At 45.0% G+C, this 20,335-nt stretch overlaps 1 protein-coding gene across 1 annotated transcript in view; it reads left to right on the top strand.

Moving 5' to 3' along the window:
- The window catches only part of LOC147663347 (voltage-dependent L-type calcium channel subunit beta-2-like), a gene marked incomplete at its 5' end in the record, with an annotated part of 112,209 nt that overhangs the window by 35,646 nt on the left and 56,228 nt on the right, over positions 1-20,335 (top strand). The window contains 2 exons of the mRNA XM_086950505.1: positions 8,178-8,287; positions 20,066-20,217. Coding sequence (XP_086806631.1) covers positions 8,178-8,287; positions 20,066-20,217 — 262 coding nt within the window. The remainder of the gene's footprint in view (positions 1-8,177; positions 8,288-20,065; positions 20,218-20,335) is intronic.

Below are 20,335 nucleotides of genomic sequence, written 5' to 3'. Positions count from 1 at the left end.
GACTATTCAAGACACCAATGCCAACGGTGACCATCAAAACAGATGCATCGCACATTGGTTGGGAACCACACACAGGCAACCTGAAGGCACTGGGATAATAGAACAGCACAGATGCGCTAAAACACATCAACTACATGAAGATGAAAATAGTTTTCCTAGCCCTGAAGGCATTCCAAACACACATCACTGGTAAAACTGTACTGATACAAACAGACAACACAACAACAATGTTTTATCTTAACAAATTTGAGGTACAAAAGCATTCACACTGATCAAGCTAGTCCAAGAGATATAGCAATGGGCAACACAAAGAAAGATCACACTGCAAACAGTACACCTACCAGGAAAAGAAAACATAGAGGTGGCCAGACTAAGCAGACAAGAAAGCAGCTCCCACAGATCGGAACTAAAGCAACAGACGCCGGAGAAAATATTCAGAGATTCGGGGAAACCAGAAATAAACCTTTTAACAACAGCAAAAAAACACAAAATGCCAACATTTCACCGCCAGGCTTTAACACCAACAATCAGAGGGGAATGCCCTGTCAAACTGGTCAGGGTGATTTCCTTATGCCTTTCCTCCAATTCCCCTATTACCGAAGTACTAGAGAAAGCCAGACAGCCAGGAATTCACCTCATCCTCATAGCATCGCAATGGGCAGACAAACTTGGTACATAGACCTACTAGAGAAGTCCAGAGGAAAAATGATAACAATCAGAGCAGAACAGGATCTGATAACAATGCAGGAAGGGATAGTGTTCTACCCAGAGCCTACAACACTCTAGCCTAGCAGCATGGCTCCCGAATATTTAGAACTGAACACCTGTAAGGAAGCAAGAAAGACTACTACATAAAAATGCTATACAGCAAAATGGAAAAGATACATTCACTGGTGCACAAACAGGAAACTGTGTTAAAGATTATCAGATTCTCATGCATCTGCTAGGTACTGTCTAACCTATTCATCTGTAAAGGTACTCCTGGCAGCAATAGTAGACTATTACAGGGGCACTTCATGTAACCGCTTCTTTGGGTCCCCAGTAGTGAAGAAATTCTTGGAAGGAGCAAAAAGAATAGCTTCAACAAGATCAGTTCCAGCACCATTGTGGAACTTAAATAACATGAACACGACATGAACTGGTTACCTGTTCCCATTTGGAAATTACAGCTAAATATATGTAATAAGGGAGCTCCAATGTTATCTTATAGGGCAGGTAGTCCATTCAGTAGTGAAAACCAGTTTAGGAGTGTTTTACTACCAGGACATGTAAAACTAAAAAGTACATGTCCCACTTTTTAACTACACTACACCCGGCCCATGCCTACCTCAGGGGTTACTTACATGTATTAAAAAGGAAGATTTAAGCCTGGCAAAAGTTTTTTTTTTCCAGGTTGACGTGGCAGTTTAAAAACTGCACTTCACAGGCAGACCTGATACATGTTTAAAGTGCTATTACGTGGGTGGCACAATCTGTGCTGCAGGCCCACTTGTAGCATTTCATTTACAGGACCTGGGCACAGACAGTGCCACTTTACCTGGGACTTACAGGTAAATTAAATATGGCAACTGGGTATTAGCCATTTCTACCATCTTTTAAGGAGAGAGCACAATCACTTATTTTTTTAATGTTCTTTATTGATTTTCAACAAATTGTACAAATAATATTCCTGTGACAATATTCTTATGCTTGGCATTACAATGACAGTTGCTTAAATAGCACAGGCGGGATGCCAGGGTGTAACCGATACAGTACAAAATTGACACAGTGTTGACATTAGTCACCTACAGTTTCTTAGGAGAATGGATGAGCATTCAAATACACATTTTTTGTTACATCACAAAGCAATCAATCTATTAACTGTTTGTAGAAAAAGAAACATAAGGTCGATCTCGTCTGACTGGTCCGAGTTTGGCCTCGGCCGCTGGTGGTTCGGGCATGGGGCTGCATAAGTGGCCGGGTGAGTTGAAAGGTATACACAGGAAGGGGTGGGAGCAGAGACATGCCTAGAGCCCGAGCACAATCACTTTAGCACTGGTTAGCAGGGGTAAGGTGTGCAGAGTCCTTAACCCGCAAAAACAATATCAGCCAAACAGGAGGGTTGAAGGCAAAACAAGGGGGGAACCACTCCAAGACTGCCTGGTCTAATCATTTTCTGTAGAAATGTATAAAAGAATATGCCAAAACACCCAGGATACTTATTCTGTAAAGCTGCAGCTCAAGTCTAAAACAGTGACAGAGTGGACAGTAAAGCAGAAAGCTCCAGGAACCAAGAAAAAGCTAGGAGGAAAAGCAGCACCAGATATTCCTCACAGCAGGAATCCAAAGGGGTGGTTATAATTTGAGTGACCATAAAAGAATTAGAAAGGCAGATGCGTATCAGTATACTACTACCCATTCTTCCCAGGACTCTGGAGACAGTAGACATTCAGGAAAAAGATGAAAGGAGCAGACTGTCTGAGTGTCATATAAACAACAAGATAGAAGAGCAAGGTAGGGCAATCATGATATTTAGCATAAAGTAAGAAGGAAGAGAAAGGTTCAATTGAAAAGTAATTGTAAAATGAAGAAAGTTGCTGGTTTGCTAAAAAAGAAGCATGCCACCGAAAATGCGGGTACATCTGCAGAATTGGACATGGACGGAAGGCCTTCTGGACAGTGCAGTGCAAGTAGTTATAGTTCGCTGGATTCTCAAAGCGTATCTGGTTACAAGTCCAGCTGATCATTACATTTGGATAAAAACACGTATAGAGTTTACTGTGTTGAAATGCACATAGAGAGTGATACATTGCACACAATAAAAGCAGTATTCTGATGACATTTATCGGGTGCATATACCATCATTCTAGTGAGGGAGGATTGGCCTCCACTCTTTATAAGATATAAACCTCATGTATCGGGGTAATAATTGAAGCATTTTCCTCTTTGGTGTCTGAGGATTTCAGGGGATAAGTATGCATATGTTTGGGCTTTAACACAAGCTCTGGTGTTGTGTAGAAATCAAGGGGTGGAATAGCGATTCTGTACCACATATGATTCCCCTTCATTGTGAACTACAGGTATAGGATCAATTGCCATTAATACCGGAGGAAAGGTGTGATATAAAGGCCATCCTGGATCACTGTATCAGGGTATGATAGTGTCTTGCCACTTGACCTTGTACTCTACTCTATTTTCTTATGTTGAATTTAGACAGGTCCTATACAGTTGTACTGGATTGTACAGATTAGAACTGGAATACATGCACACATGGAATGCCACACTTTCACAATACTGGACTGATGACCAATTTATTTAGGAAAACGTATAAAACTACTTTGGTAATGAGTTCTGTAGGCAAAGGAAAGTGTGAGAATTACTGTTAGAAATGTGGATCTCTAGTTGGCAGAGGTAGGTAACTTTGTCCAAATAGGGACCCTTACTTCTAGTCAGGGTAATGGGAGACGGTTCTAAAATAACCCCCACTCATCCCCTTGGTAGCTTGGCCCGAGCAGACAGGCTTATCTCAGAGGCAGTGTGTAAAGCATTTATGAACACATACAGTAATGCAGTGAAAACACTTCAAATGGACACCACACCAGTTTAGAAAAATAAGTAATATTTATCCAAGCCAAACAACAAAAATCCAAAATGCAGTAATAAAAATATGACTTTTAAATGGTAGAAATAGTTCAGTTCAAAACAAATTGCAGATGCAGCACTTTTCATTCAAAGTACCATGGATGTGTTGCGCACACAAACAAAAAGAGCCACAAGGAAGGTGATGCGTTTGTGGCTTACAATCCGGTAAGGTGATGCGTCGGTTCCGTGCTTCATGGGAGGTGATGCAACGGTACCTTACTGGAGAGGAGGTGATGCATCGGTTTTATTAGTGCGTGGGGAGGTGATGCATCAGTTTCTTACTGCGTCCCCCAACAATGCGACAGACCTAGCGCCTCGATGCCATGCGATGATCCAGGACGATGCATGGGTTCTTGCATCCGCACAGCAGGGCTTGCGTCGGAATCAGTGCAGTGATCTTGGACTTCGGAGATCGGTGCATTCAATGTGGCGTGCAGCTATTTCTCAAGCCGCAGGCAAGCGCTGCAACAATTTCTTCGGCAATGCGTCTGAAAAAGGTGCAGTTGCGTCACGCTTCTTGTTGGTCCATTGCTTCTCCAGCTCCCAACAGCCAGAACAACCTCCAGAGATCCAGAACAGCTACAGGCACCTCTTCACAGGTCAGAACTCCCATCAAGGAAGTTCAGAGGAGGGGGGAGAGGGGGGGGGGGTGAAGTCTTTGTGTCCCTGAGACTTCAGAAGAGGAGGCAAGCTCTTCTTCAAGCCCTTGGAGATCTTCCTAAAGCAGGGGACACAGCAAACAGCAAAGTCTTTTTTCCTTTTCCGTAGCAGAAAGCAGTCACTGCAGGCCAACCCCAGACAGAAAACAGCACAGAGCAGTATTCTCAGTTTCTCCAGCTCTTCTCCTTGGCAAAGGTTCCTCTTAATTTCCCAGAAGTGATATAAAAGTTTGGTGTCTGGGCCCCTCTTTTTATACAGTACATTTCTTTGTTCTCTCCTGGCCCAGGTCTCTGAGCCCAGTCCAAACCAGCTCTGGGGTACTTTGCAAATGCACAATAACCTCCATTGTCAGTGTGATCCCTGGCTCCAGACACACCACAGGAGGGCGGAGCCATCATTGTGGAGGCAGGCACAGCCCTATTCAGGTGCAGGTGCTACTCCTCCCAGCACTCTAAATGCAGACCAGACCTATTTACCCTTGCGCTGACTCATCCAGACTCTCTGGAGCCGCTGCACATCCCCAGCTCCTGTCACTCCAAAGCCAGACTGTCAATACACATCCTAGCAGAGGCACACTGGATGGCTAAGCAAGAAAATACCTACTTTATAAGAGTGGTAATTTCAAACACAGAATGTAAATATCACTCTCACTAAAAGATGCATGTTAACATTCTGAGTTCAGGCATACTAAACTTTATTTTCCTAACTGATTCCCAGGGGCAGTTATGCTTTGACCAGATAGCTTTACAATAATGTAAAACAAAATTGGCAGTATTTCACTATCGGGACATGCCAAACCCATAAGGGCATATCCTACCTTTCACATATACTGCACCCTGACATACCTGTAGGAAAAGAAAAGGTCTGGGCCTGGCAAGTGGGTGCACATGCCAAGTCGACAGTACTAGACTGCACACAGGATCTGCAATGGCAGGCCTGAGCTACATTTACAGGCTGGCTATGTGGTTGGCACAATCAGGGCTGCATTTGATTTACAGGCCGTGGGCACACACAGAGCACTTTACTAGGGACTGACTAGTAAAGCAAATCAGCCGTTTATGGAAACGCCAATCAATACATACAAATTACAAAGAGAGTACATGCACTTTGGCACTTTACATCAGTGGCGAAGTGCCCAAAGCACCTAGACCAGCGAAAGGAAGTCCAACACACTGCATCAACATAGGATGTAAAGGCAAAAGTACAGGGGAATCCCACACCAATGATGCAAGGTCTAGCAATTGCGTTACTTAACTGTCTTTACATTTTGGTGGTCTTGATTATGGGTATACAAGGCTCCCAAAGGGGTATAACAAAATTGAAGGAATGCTTGCTAAAAAAGTAAAGTGCATGGGCAAACCATGCCGTTTAACCGATCCCCAAAGTCAATAAATGGAAAACAGATAGCCATGACTTTAGTTACTGCCATTCAGAACATACTGGAACTATGTGGAACGAACATCATACCCACACTTCACAACTGGATAAGGCGCCTTTGGAAAATTATGGCAATGGAAAAGTTGAAGAAGGTTACCCAGCAATCCATCCTGGCCTATGAAGTCTCCTGGGACCCCTTTATGCATCCTGTCTTGGGATTTCCGAGCAGTAATGTGCCCCAAATAGCTAAAAGAACTGTGTCTTATCCTGAGTGGATGGATATGTAAGTAGCACATCCCAGCTCACTTAAAACCTAGATTACTTCCCCATGCTATTCCCAACACAGGAACACAACTACATGGATGTACAGCATCAGGGTTGGGATGTTAAAGGTCAATTGTTGATAATGTGGTCCTGCCAATGACTTCTAATGAACTGATTAACGTCGCCGACCTTTGGGTTGTCGGTAATGGTATGTGTTATGACCATTACTTAGCACTTGATTTGGCTGCAAAGTCAGAGGTACAAACGTGTAAGGTTGCTGCTGTGACACAATCTAAAATGACAATCAATGCAAACCTGGTGACAGCAAAGGCAACAATGTAATGGGAAAAGTCCACTAAAGGACCCCCTTTAAATATTTGTATAGCCTCTCCAAAGATAATCATGTGTTGTTAAACCAGTGAAAAAGAATAGACATATTCCCAATGAAAAACTTAGATTATATCTTATCACAGAAGCTCATTATGGTTTAGCGTTGGCTCATGCTTTTATTAGTGCTACAACATCAATGCTACAACAAAGACATTGGTGGCCAAATTTATTGGAAAATGATAAAAGATGCATATAGCAATATAACATTGGTCACCAATTGAAACCCACTCCTGCTATAAGATTAGTGCCTATTTCTATTATGATATCCAATAATCCCTTTGGTGTCGTGGAAGATCCTTCTCCTACCTGGCAGCCAAGACTTGGAACTCCCTCCCAACCTACCTTCGGCGAACCCAAGACCATCTCTCCTTCAGGAAGCAGCTCAAGACCTGGCTGTTCGAGCAGTGACCTACCCCTCCCCCAGCGCCTTGAGACCCTCCCGGGTGTGTAGCGCGCTATACAAATGCCTTGATTGATTGAGTGTACCTCGCCCACATTCGCCCATTGCCAAGTGTAACTCATTATAAATATATATTGATGGTGGTTGATCTATGCGCTTGATTTATGTGGGTTTGGCAACACAAAAACAACTACCACTGTGCGTTAATTAAAGACTTGCTGTGCCTAGTAGCAGAGGTAAAAGTTCAGACATGTCATTTAGAAAACTACTCAACGTTTGCCACTAAGGCATTTATTTACTGATGCTGTGACTGCTCTGGAAGGTGATTTGTGCACCCCCTCCATCCGGAACCAAACCGAATTGATGAGCCAACCAATAGGACTGCTAAAAAGCCTTGACTGCTAGGGTATTCAATACAGAGTTGTTGTGGTATCATAACCTATATCAGGTGCAGTGGCTATTCAGTTTGCATATGGGTGTACTGAATGGCTGCACACCATATGAAAATCATTGGAGGATGCCTGCTCGACATAGAGTTCTCTTGATGCAGAGTCACTGATTGATTCATCTGATCTCACACTTCCATCTATTTTGGAGCATCAAAGATTTGCAAGAGAAACCTGCAAATAAGATGCGCTTGCCACCGAAATATAGCTGCTTTCGATGGGTAGCTCCCAAAAGTAGGAGAACTAGTGCAGGAACAGGTTCTTGAGAAAGTGCCATTTGTATTGTCCTCCAGATCACAGTTGGTGGGAAGGCACTCTCACCATAATCTTGCCACCACTTCGTAGAGCAAAGAAGAGCCAGACGGTGTTGATTGACCTCTCAAACAAAACAAAAAAAAGCATCATGTGGCTGTTTTATACATTTATACATATAGTATATGCAAACTGTACCATCGGTGGCTGTCACAATTGGCTGTCCTGGTTTTGTTAAAATTAAAACTTATGTTGAAAATATGTGGTGATATGGATTCGTACAATTCCCTTCCAGGCCCAAATATTTCAAGAGAAAAACATTCATTTCCACCTCGATTTATGCAGCCGTACAAGATAGTAGGGCTGACTCAGCAAGAGAAGCTGCGGAGATCAGGGAAACAGAAAAATAAATAATGCAGACCACTTTTCAAGTCTTGAACAGTGGATTTAAAACTCATTCTAAACATGTTGGTACTATTGCTTCTATTACTTCTTCTGCTTCAACTATACACAAGGCAGGAATTCTTTACAGCAGGGGCAAGCTCAAAGGCACGCACTAACAGAATGGATTGCGCATTACAAATGTATAATCTCGCAAAGTACCCCGGTCTCTAATCAACAGTACTCCTCTCTTTCTCCCTTCAACTCTCACTAAATTATAGCCATGTAAGATTGCCATAGTTTGTAATACAGAGTGATCACTGGTGTGTTATAGTTTACATTATGCAAAGTATCAAGTGTAACGTTTTTTCTTTGTTTTTCACTAGGATATCGATTACACGGGTTACAGCAGACATCTCACTTGCCAAACGTTCAGTATTAAACAATCCTAGTAAACATGCAATAATAGAACGATCTAACACAAGGTCAAGTTTAGGTAAGTACACGAAATATCTATTACTTGAGGTGTACAAAATAGAATTTTTTTAACTTTTCTGTAGTACAATATTACATGTGTAGAGAGTGCTCAGATTTCTTCTGTAGTACTTAAATTCTTACTCTTTAAATGCGTTGCAATTTTTTGTTCTAGAAAAAAACGTTTTTGCCATACTATCTTTGTTAAAAAAAATGCATGGTTTCGGCAATAACTCTAAAGCAGTTGTAGCATTAACTGCTAATTCTTCATATTAACCACCTTTAAAAAAGACAGAAATGACATGTTTTTCCAACTAACATCTGTTTTCCAAATTAAACAAAGTTTCAATGCTATCTTTAGGAATTCAGACTAAAGCACACCTTGCATGTTCAGTTTAATAAATATACATGACCGCTAGATGTGCATTGATGTCAATCAAAGTTTCTTCTCATTGGGCTCCCTTTGACTATTAATGAACTGCTTCATGTTCATTTCTCCTCATTTGTATCATGAACAAAGAGTATATTATTTTTCTTATGTCGGAAATGAATAACAGAAATCAATATTTCACATCCGTACTTTGGCCCCCATTAGGATGGAAAACGGGACCGCCCGTGACCTGAGCGGCGGTCCCGCCATACCAATTATGATGCGCCCGCCACACTGGCGGGCGCATCATGCATTTATAACATTGCGGCGGGCGGTGTCTACACCAGCAGCCGCCGAAATGTCATAAATGCATGGTATGCATTTGCATACACAAAGCGGAGGGCACCGTGCAATGCCTGCCGCATTGTGTACGCAAATGCAGGGAGGTACCACCCCTATGTGCATATCCCTCCCTCGCCTTCACCATGGGGGCCTGCAATGGGCCCCCAAAGTGAAGACCGCATGCTGCCACGGAAAGGCATCTCAAAGAGCCCATCATAATATGGCTGGCGGTGTCTAATAGACACCGCCACCATATGAACCCTTTTCCGCCCCGGCCGCAAGGCGACCGGGGCGGAAAAGCGGCGGACGGTGTTTCTGTCCACCACGGTCCCCCCCGCCATAGTAATATGGCGGGGAAAATGGGTGGCGGGCAGGCAAGGATGTCGGGCTGATCGCCACCGCCGCATGGAGGTGGCGATCCGCCCGACATCCTAATAGGCCCAATTGTTGTGAACATTGGTGTTTTCCTAAAATGTAAAGGGCTGTTTCAGCCTTAATGCACTGAAAACAGCATTTTGGGCAGTAACTAGAAATAAAGTGTGTAGCATATGGACAAGATTAATTACGATCTATACCCTGCTGACCGGTGTAATGTCATTATACAATAATTACAGTGCAACAGGGAAACATCCCACACTGCTTAGGTTTTCCTCATTGAGAAAGGAGTAGCTCATTGTATTGTAGATATTAATACATGTATCTATATACATGTCCAGTTAGATGTGGTTAAGGTACTTCAGTGCTTCACTTCATGACAGATGGGGCTTACGACAAAAAAAAGTCCTTGGAAATGAAAGCTGTATCACAATGAACTTGGGACCAATTGAAATGCTCGAGGTTTTAAACTACCTGGGCATTGACATTTACTCACATTTATTGTTGCATCGACAAACATCCATAGTGAGGCGTTCTAAATGGGTACCTCGTCCTCTCATCCTAGAATGGAAGCAGGATCTGTCGCACTGATTTCAAAGTTTGCAATGTTGACACCTTGGAAATTGAAGCCCCCAGTCTGGCGTGACGCCATCAGTAGGAAAATCCATCTTTTGCATGGGCTCCCCATCTTTTTGGCTAGATAGCTTGCATTTATGGACCTGTGGCCAGTAAGACTTTGCTGAATATCTTTTTTACATGTGACTCTCTCACTACATGTGCCCTGCTTCCAAAAGCATGACAACTGATTGGCATGTACCAGTGGTCATGTTTGGCTTTTAGGTAAGTCCATGTTAAAGGAAACAAACATCGTACAAGTTGCATGAAAGTGAAATATTCCATGTGGGATGCAGAGTGGCTCTCTGTCACTCACATGCAAGATAACAAAAAAACATGGCAACAGGGTTGATCAAGAGCTGTGTGGCAGATACCACCTCCATGTTAGCATATCAGACTAAACCATTTTAACATGTTAAGACCAGCATATGTAAATAATAGGTCAACTTTATAGTGCAACCTGAAGCCCAAAAGGCATAATTGCATAATCATCAGAAATTATGCATGTAATATAATCCACTGGCCATGTTTCTGCAGTAACCTAAATTTCCCGTTTCCGTAATAACAGGGGCACCAAAGTGCTGTTATTATGTAGACCATAGGAGCATTTTTCTGGCAGCGATGATCTGTCTTCAAAAATCTTGTTCAAAGCTATAGAGCAAGGACCATAATAGAATTTTCTTTCATTTAATAATCAGTGGAAGTCTCAGGCCAGAGCCCTATGAAAAGGTGTGGAATACTTGCATAGTTAATAATGTGTCTGGAGACAGTGGCGTTTTGCTTAGATGTCCCTGCAATGGGCACCCAAACCTATACTTAGCAGGAGTTGTGAGGGAATAAGTGAAGTTGTGCTTTAATGTCCATCACTAAAGAAGACTTAACATTTTGTTAATCTTGCTTTGGCAGCGATGGGACTTTCAAGACTGCTTTCTCATACAGATATTGGCACCTCACTCTAAGGGTGGCCAGTTTGAGGGAGTTTCTCTTTGGTGGGGCAATGATGTGTCTGATTAGAATTGGTGAACCCATGTGCAGACCTTGGGAGCCGACACACATCTGACGTGAGCAAAACCTAGGAATGATGATGCCTGGGGTAGCGGACTCTAAAAAAATTAGCAATATGCTGAAAAATAGAGGAGACACAGTTTGGAAATTATGCAGTGAATCAGTGGTTAGCCTTATAAATCAGGGCTCCCACAATTGGGTAATCAGAATGCTGCTGGAACCTGACAATGACTACAAGAAACCGCAGAAGACATAAGGCCAGATGCACGACCCTTTAATTTCGGCTCGCAATTTGCGACACATTGTGAGGCGCTAAATCAAATGTACAACAGTGTGTTCACACTGTTTAGCGGCTCCCAATTGGGTTGCAAATTATAAGGCTCATTATTATTATTAATGAGTCTCTCGCAGTTTGCGGGCCCATTGTGAATGTCAGCCCTCCCAGTGATGGTGGCGTGCTGGGCGTTTTTCAATAAAGCAGATTTTTTTTTAAAGGCAGGCTGTTTTCCTTAAATGAAAACGGAATGCATTTAAAAAAGAAAAATGAAACGTTTTTGTTTAATTTGTTAAGGGCAGGCAGTGGTCCCTGGGACCACTACCTGCGGCGTCCAGTGTCGGCCCGCATCTTTAATTTTCGCGATCGAGACACCATTCTTCAGACGGCCAGGGTAGCACCGCCCATCCGCGTGCAAAACTCTGTGATCTCATTCTTCCCGGACTATACGGCAGCAGTCTCGGCACACCACAGAAGTTTCATCAAGGTCAAAATGGCACTCAGAGCCCGTGAACTATCATATTCCATGCTCTTCCCGTCGAGACTCCGAGTAGTTGACGAAGGAAAAACATGGTTCCTTGACACGCCGGAGGAGGCTCTGACTGGCTGGAAGGGTGGCGAACGGCAGGGAAGCCCGGAAAACCGCAGAGAGGTCGACGACATCTGGTAAGAGGCGGTGACTCGGAGACCACTGAGCAGGATGGAGGGGACTATGAACAATCACGGAAGGAAGCAGGAGACTGAGTTCTTTTAAACAGTACCACCTCCATGTAGGGAGAATATCCACTGTTTACTATTTTCAGCCTACTACGACACTGCATCTGCAATGACTTCACCTTGCTTTAATGACTGAAATGGAAATGCTGTTGCCTGGGACTCTGGAACACGGGGATCGAATGGTCTTCCTCGGACCTCCCACCCCTGTACATGCAAGTAAAGTTCCAGGGACGGGGTTTTAAGCACTCTGCTGAGTTGGGGTGGTGCACAGTTCTCGGTCCGCAAGGGAGGGAGGGTGTGGCGGGGTGGGTTTGTTTTTCAGTTTGTTGTGGTTGATATATATTATCGCTCAATATGGGGATGGTTAGGCAGTACTAGCGCACACAGGGACGCACTGTAACTTTGTCACATGTCACTGGTGTTAATAGATCTGTTTGCTACAACGATGGGAGACGAAACACAGGTTGACACAACGGGTGGTTCCAACACCAAGACACCATCCCTCTCAGTGCTCACGTGGAATGTACAGGGGCTGGCTGATAAAATTAAGCGTGGCCTGTTCCTACAGTGTATTAAGAAAGAAGGCCCGGCAGTGCTACTGCTGCAAGAGACACATCTCACAGGCACATCCGCAAAAGCAATGGACAGGTGTGGATATAGAATGGTGGTACATTCCGAATTCACATCTAGCTCCAGAGGATTGGGAATATTAGTAAAAAAGCAATTTCCCCTCATAATAAAAGAAGTTTAAGTCTGACAGTTTGGGGAGATTTGCCGCTATACACGCGCAGTGGGAAGGGAGGCCCTTCAATATAGTTTTGGTTTACATCCCCCCGGCATTGCACACAGTAGCCTTCCCTGCCCTAGGTGCTTTCTTGCTGGGGCTACCGGTAGGGGAGCTGCTTCTGGGTGGAGACCTCAACACGGTTGCAAACGACTCCATGGACAGATTCCCTCTGAGGGTGGGTCCGACCGGCACATCACGACTTGTGAGTTTCATGAAGGCAATGGGACTGATAGATGTATGGAGAAGATACCACCCCACAGAACGTCAATTCACATATTACTGTAATGTAATGTAATGTAATGTAAAAATTACTTATAAAGCGCGGCGTACACCGGACGGTTTCTTGGCGCTGTTCACTTATTCGGTGAGAGGCATAAAGGGGAGGAGAGGAAACTTATGTGTAGGTGCTGCGGAAGAGGTGAGTTTTTAGGAGAGACCTAAAGTGAGGGTAGGAAGGAGAGCGTCTAAGTTCCAGCAGAAGAGAGTTCCAAAATGAGGGGGCCAGGAAGGAGAATCTGAGACCTCCGTGTTTTTTAAGCCTGAATCTGGGCGTCTGGAGGAGCGCATGGTGAGAGGAACGGAGGTGCCTGGTGGGAACGTAAGGGTGCAGAAGGGAGGAGATAAAGGAGGGACCGATGCCGGCCAAAGATTTATGAGTCAAGCAGCCTAGTTTGAACTCCAATGTCCATAATAGCCTCACGAGAATAGATTACTTCCTAGGCTCGACGGGTTGACTCTCGCATGTGGACAGTATAGAATTTAGACCACGGGGCATCTCTGACCATTCCCTGCTATCACTCGGGTACACCAGTCATCAGCAGCAGCGGCGCCGGATATATCCGATACGCCCTGGTTATCTCCAGATTCGCAAGATTAGAAGGCGACTCCAGAAAACGACAAAGCATTACTTTCAGGACAATCAGGGATCTGTTGCTTCCTCCACCACCTTATGGGAGGCATTTAAGACAGTCATTAGGGGCCAGGCTATAGCTTTCATCACAGCTCACAAGCGGGAGGGACAACTGGAATTGCAGACTTTGGAGTCCGATTTGTCCATCGCAGATGCACAACACACTAGAGACCCAATCCCCGACACAGCACACAAGTTACACCTCGCACAGCAGCGTCATAGAGTGCACCTAACGAAAGTGACCAAGCAGCAGCTAGAAAGCACGCAACACAAAATATACGAGAATGGAGACAAGGCAGGGAAGCTACCTGCGCGGCTAGATAAACGGTAGAAGAGTGACAGATGGATAGCGCAGCTAGACACAGGGGGGGACCATCCCTCAACGGACCTGCGCGTAATAGTACAAACACTGGCACGAAACTTCCAGACAGTATACTCCTCCGACACCGACATTTGAGTAGAAGAGGGGCTGCCTTATATAAAGGACCTTGACATGCCCAAGTTGACCCCGGAAGAAGCGCAGGAATTAGAGGCTGACCTCACAGCAGAGGAGATGCAAGTAGCCATCCGGACATTGCAATCGGGTAAGTATCGGGTAACGTAGGGCCGAATGGCATACCGATCGAATTTTACAAAAGGATGGCAGACTCTGTTACACCCCATTTGTTGAATATGTTCACGGACAGTTTCCAGGCAGGAGAGCTCCCGCCGGACCAACGCACGGCCACCATAGTCGCTATTTTAAAACCTGGGAAGCCTGCGGATGTCTGTGCCTCATATCGACCTATTTCCCTCATAAATGCTGAGGCTAAAATCCTGGCAAAACTGCTGGCGCTCCGGCTGACACTACACCTTGACGAAGCTCATACATCAGGATCAATCGGGCTTTATGCCCGGCAGGAACACAGATCTCAACCTAAGAAGGTTACATGGGGTGCTTGCGCGCTCAGTGTACGTGCAGGAACCGGCGGTGGTGCTGTCATTAGATGCACATATGGCGTTCGACATGGTCCACTGGCCCTTTCTTTTCGCAACACTGCGCCATTTAGGATTCGGTCCAAAGTTCTGTTCTTGGGTGCAGCTGCTCTATGCCAAGCCAATAGCACATGTTGCCGCAAACTGACACATTTCTGCTGACTTTTCCTTGGCGTGAGGCACGCGACAGGGCTGCCCTTTGTCACCGTTACCGTTCACGTTGGTGCAAGAACCACTGGCAACGTGGATACGCTGGGAACCAATGATACGAGGCCTCAAATGGACAGATACATGGGAAGATCGAATCTCCCTATATGCTGACAATATCCTATTATATCTGTCCTCCGCCAGACTCTCCATATCACCCTTCTAGATATCTGCACAGCGTATGGTCGGGCATCCGGATACACCATTAATTGGTCTAAGTCCATTGTGTACGTCCTGCACGGCCCACCACCGTATCTTCCTGACAATTGCCCGCTTCAAATAGCGGAGCACACGTTCGAATACTTAGGGTCTACATTACAACTGACCCAAGAGACTTCTACAATAAAAATTTGCAGCCACCACTAGATCGTCTCAAAAGAGACATACGTCACTGGGAGACACTGCCGCTGACTTTGCTGGGGAGGGCAGCACTTTTTAAAATGATGGCCTTGCCTCAATTTCTATACATTTTGGAAAAAACGCCATATCCGGTAGCATTCTCTTATTTTAAAGTTATTGCAGCGCAGGTCTCTAATTTGCTGTGGGGGAGTAAACAGGCGCGTATTGCGCTGGCCAAGCTCGTGCGAGGCTGGTATGATGGTGGAACAGCGCTTCCTGATATACAACTTTATTATTGGGCAGAGCAACTGAAGGTGGTTAACCAATGGGTACATCTCCCACGATCAGACCCGGCATTTCAGGTAGATAAGAGCATAATTAGGCGTGCAGGATATGCTGGCTCCACTTTATGATAAAAAGTTGGCAATGGCACGGTTTGGACCGCTGCGACATACCCTTGGACTGTGGCATATGGCCCAGGCCGAGGGGTAATAACCCAGCTCACTCCATTGTGGGATATGAAACGGCTAGGAAAACTCAGACATAGTAAGGGATTTGACCGATAGGACGACATTGGGATATCAACAGTTGGAGATAAGTGGCAGCAGGGGGAAGTGGTTCCCCTTGAGATTTTAAGACATCAATATGAACTGGCCCCCTCGGAACGGTTCAGGTACACGCAAATACGACCTGCTCTGATGGCTGCCCTGCCCATTGTCTCAGAAGTCCCAGAAGCATCTCCTATGGAGGATAGATTACTAACTGATCACATGCCAAAGATGGCGACCTCTCTCACCTACCGCAAACTTGTAAACAACCTGCCCGACCCGACGGGACCCCTGAGGGATAATGGGGCCCATGATATTGGCGACATTGACGATATAGAGTGGTAGGAAGCTTTGGCATCCCCTAGGGAGGTGGGGATACCCTCACGACTCAGGTTGGTGCAATTACGCATTATACATCACTCTTATTACACTAGACACACCTTGCATAAGATAAGAAGGGTGGAGCATCCCTACTGCCTGAGAGGCTGCGTAGAGGAAGGGACCTTTTATCACACCATATGGGATTGTCCCAGAATAGCTGAATATTGGGCAAAAGTGCTGAGAACAATTTCGCAGGCGGAGGGGGTCTCGCTGCTACCTGAGCCCAGGCGCTCTCTGCTAAATATGTGGGAGCCAAACGACCTTACACGCACAGGGCAAGGTTGGGTTACATTGGGCATGATGGTTGCCAAGAGAAATATAGCACAGAAATGGGGGGGGGGGGCGAGGTGCCTACCCTATTGGCATGGAGTAAAGATATGGATCAAGCCATGCTAGCAGCAAGGGTGGTATATCGTAGCAGAGGTTGCCCTAAAAAATGGAGTAAACTATGGGGGGAGTGGAATATGTACAGGGCTTTGTGATCCACCATCGGACCAAGAAGACAGTGACTCGACTCAGAGGAGGTCTGTTGGCCCAGGAATGAATAATGGGCGTTGGGTCTTCGGTGTTATAAAACTGCATACTGGTGACTTTTTGATAATTGCAGATGTAACTAGTGATGCTATGCTGTTCTGTACTACATGTTTATGTTTCAGATTGTTGCATTGTGTTATCAACATGGAAACAAATAAAAAGTAAAAAATAAAAAAATGTACAATCCCCGATTAGAATCCTACATTTACTAAAATCGACTGCCTCTGTTGAATACCTTATTTGACAATTTCTCATCAAATCCTTACTGTGTAATGGCATGCGTGGTAAAGGCATATGCTTGGTAAAAGAATGCCTTGTAATGGTAAAGTCGTAGTGGGGGTACTAGCGTAGTAATATCCACGTTGTAATGGCACACTTGATATTAGTAGGCGTAGTACAGTCAGAGATTCAATTAAAAGTCAGGCCTGCATTATGATTAAATAAGTCCTGCTGGGTTTAGCAACATATTTTATGTAAATCAAATGCCAATATCATATGATTGTACGGAGCAAAATTAAATGTGTCCCTTTCACTCGCAAGGAGCGAGGTCTATTAGCTTTAACATACTTTTCATGATAAAGGCGTTAATAAAAACACCTACCTATGGGTTTTTAACAACCCAGCCCAATCTATTGGTATTCATAACATTTGAACTAAAAACAACCAGAAATGTTTTAGTCAAACTGCATATCTCTTCTTTTACACTAGGTCGCCAACCAACCAATTAGCACCCAAAACAAACTTCCAGGTAGACTTAAAAGCTCTTCCCTGGAAGAGACGTGATGAAAGCTCCACCTTTTGGCAGAAGACTGATTTATCTCCTTCAGAGGCTGACTTTCTTTCTCTAAACAGGGTCTTGTAAGGGCCAGCCACTGCTCCTAACAACCCTTTAAAACACAAGAGAAGCTATTTAGGTGCTCCTATTCCTCAGGGAGCACCATTACAGTCACTAAAGGAGTTCCCATTCTCCCGAGCCAGTTTCTACCAAACTCTGATACATCCATGATCTGCCTGAAAAATATTTACTTTTTTGCTTCGCTTTAATTTTTGATGTGCCTGCTGAGTTAACAGTTTACATAATACTGCACACTTTTCCCTGTTTCATCAGCTATCCTCTCCTGCGCAGTGGTTTAAAATGGAAGTTTTTAATGTAGATTGAATTAATAAACAACAGTTGTTCTGCTCATCTTCCAATTTCACACACAGTGCCACAATGTGGCAGGTGTTATAAGTGCCGGTGTAGGCACATAAGTGCCGGTGCCGAGCACCAGAAACCACCGGCTCAAATAACACACTGCTGTTCCTGTTGGAGCAGGACTAAGGCTAATTTGCATATGGTTGGATCTATTCTGAGATGGCATGGTAAGCAAAAAAAAAAAAAACGCGATGGACTGGAAAGCAGCCCCAAGTACTTTTCCAGGGCTTTAGCTTAATTCAAGCATTCCCTTCCTCCGTTCTTTTTTAATTATCTATTCTAACCAGTGATTCAGATATTTTATTTTATTTACTCCCTGATATAGTGTACATGTAGCTTGACAAAGCTTTGATTTGCTTTACAGAGACCTCATTATTGTAGGAGGGTCATTCCTTTCTATATGGAAGGTATTAAAAAACTCAAAAAACCTAAGGCAGATCCAAGAGACCTCAAGACTACTCAAAAAACCTAAGGCAGACCCAAGAGACCTCAAGAACCTCCGGCCCATTTCTCTGCTCTCCTTCTCGGCCAAGGTCCTCGAAGAAAACAGAATCCTGGACCCTTCCCAGTCAGGGTTCCGCATCAACCACAGCACCGAGACTGCCCTCATCGCCTCCACCGATGACATCAGAACTCTTCTGGACAGCAGCGAGACCGCAGCACTCATCCACCTAGACCTCTCTGCCGCCTTCGACATCGTCTGCCACAGCACACTACGCGCACGGCTCCATGCCGCAGGGATCCGAGACAAGGCTCTGGATTGGACCACCTCCTTCCTCTCCGGCAGAACCCAGAGCGTCCACCTCTCCCATTCCGTTCCAAAGCCTCCGAGATCATCTGCGGCGTACCCCAGGGATCCTCCCTCATCCAAAGGCTGTTCAACATTTACATGGCCCCGCTCGCACACTTAGCCCGACAGCACAACCTCAACATAATCTCCTGCGCTGACGAAACTCAGCTGATCCTCTTCCTCACCAAGGAACCCATCACCGCCAAAGCCAAACTCCACGAAGGAATGAAGGCCGTTGCCGACTGGATGAAGACCAGCCGTCTGAAGCTGAACTCTGACAAGACGGAGGTCCTCATCCTCGGCTCCAACCCTTCAGCCTGGGACGACTCCTGGCGGCCGATGGCACTGGGGGCAGCCCCGACAACCACCAACCATGCAAGCAACCTGGGAATCATCCTCGACTCAACGCTCTCAATAACCAAGCAAGTCAACGCCGTCTCCTCCTCCTGCTTCAACACCCTCCACATGCTCCGCAAGATCTACAGATGGATCCCGACAGAAACAAGAAAGACAGTCACCCAGGCCATCGTCAGCAGCAGACTCGACTGTGGAAACGCCCTCTACGCGGAAGCCCCGACCAAGCTCATCAAACGACTACTACGCATCCAAAACGCCTCGGCACGACTCATCCTCGACATACTACGCCACGGCCACATAACCCCCCACCTGAGAAACCTGCACTGGCTCCCCGTCTACAAGAGAATATCCTTCAAGCTCCTCACCCACGCACACAATGCACTCCACAAGACCGACCCAGCCCACCTCAACAGACGGCGCTCCTTCTACATTCCCAACCGCCAGCTCCGCTCCGCCGACCTCTCACTCGCCACCGTCCCGCGCATCCGAAGAACAACCACTGGTGGGAGATCCTTTTCCCACCTCACCGCCAAGACATGGCACACCCTCCCACTGAACCTACAACAGACCCAAGACCTGCTGATCTTCAGGAGGATACTCAAGACCTGGCTGTTCGATCAGTAGCACCCCTTCCCCCCCCAGCGTCTTGAGACCCTCGCGTGTATGTAGTGCGCTTTACAAATGATTGATTGATTCACTATAATCTTGACCTATAATAGTAGTGTTTATGGACCAGACTAAAACCAGGAGTTGATGGCAGGGATGGGGAGCACTTAGGCGAAATTCTTTTTTTTTTTTTTTCACACCAACCATATTTATGCATTTTACATAATTAAGTATTATACAATCCTGCAAATATAAACGGTTTTACTCTGAATCACGTACATTTTAATAAAGTGGTAAAGTGGATTTTAGATTCCTGGTGTCAAGGTTGAAGAAACTGTATTGTGAGCATCTTGGGCTTGATTTTAAGATTCGTGGTATGTCACATTTTCTGCGTATGATAACTCTAATATTCAAATTACTTAATATTGTATTCATGAACAAACATAAACATTTTCCATTGTTTTCATTTACAGCTGAAGTTCAGAGTGAAATTGAGCGGATCTTTGAATTAGCACGAACATTGCAGTTGGTAGTACTTGATGCTGATACAATTAACCATCCAACACAACTTAGTAAAACTTCTCTGGCTCCCATCATAGTATATGTAAAGATTTCTTCACCAAAGGTAAGCATTATACCTTATTAAAGTTTTTTGTGTGTATTTTTTTGTTTGGGTTGTTTCGAATGGTGATTCTCTCTCTTTCTACATCATGGCAAGAACTACCCACTGATTTACTTCATGA

Source organism: Lissotriton vulgaris, unplaced genomic scaffold, assembly GCF_964263255.1.
Source record: "Lissotriton vulgaris unplaced genomic scaffold, aLisVul1.2 SCAFFOLD_2577, whole genome shotgun sequence".
Lineage (NCBI taxonomy): Eukaryota > Metazoa > Chordata > Amphibia > Caudata > Salamandridae > Lissotriton > Lissotriton vulgaris.
The sequence above is the reverse complement of the archived record's forward strand: the minus strand, read 5'-3'. Positions and strand labels throughout refer to the sequence as shown.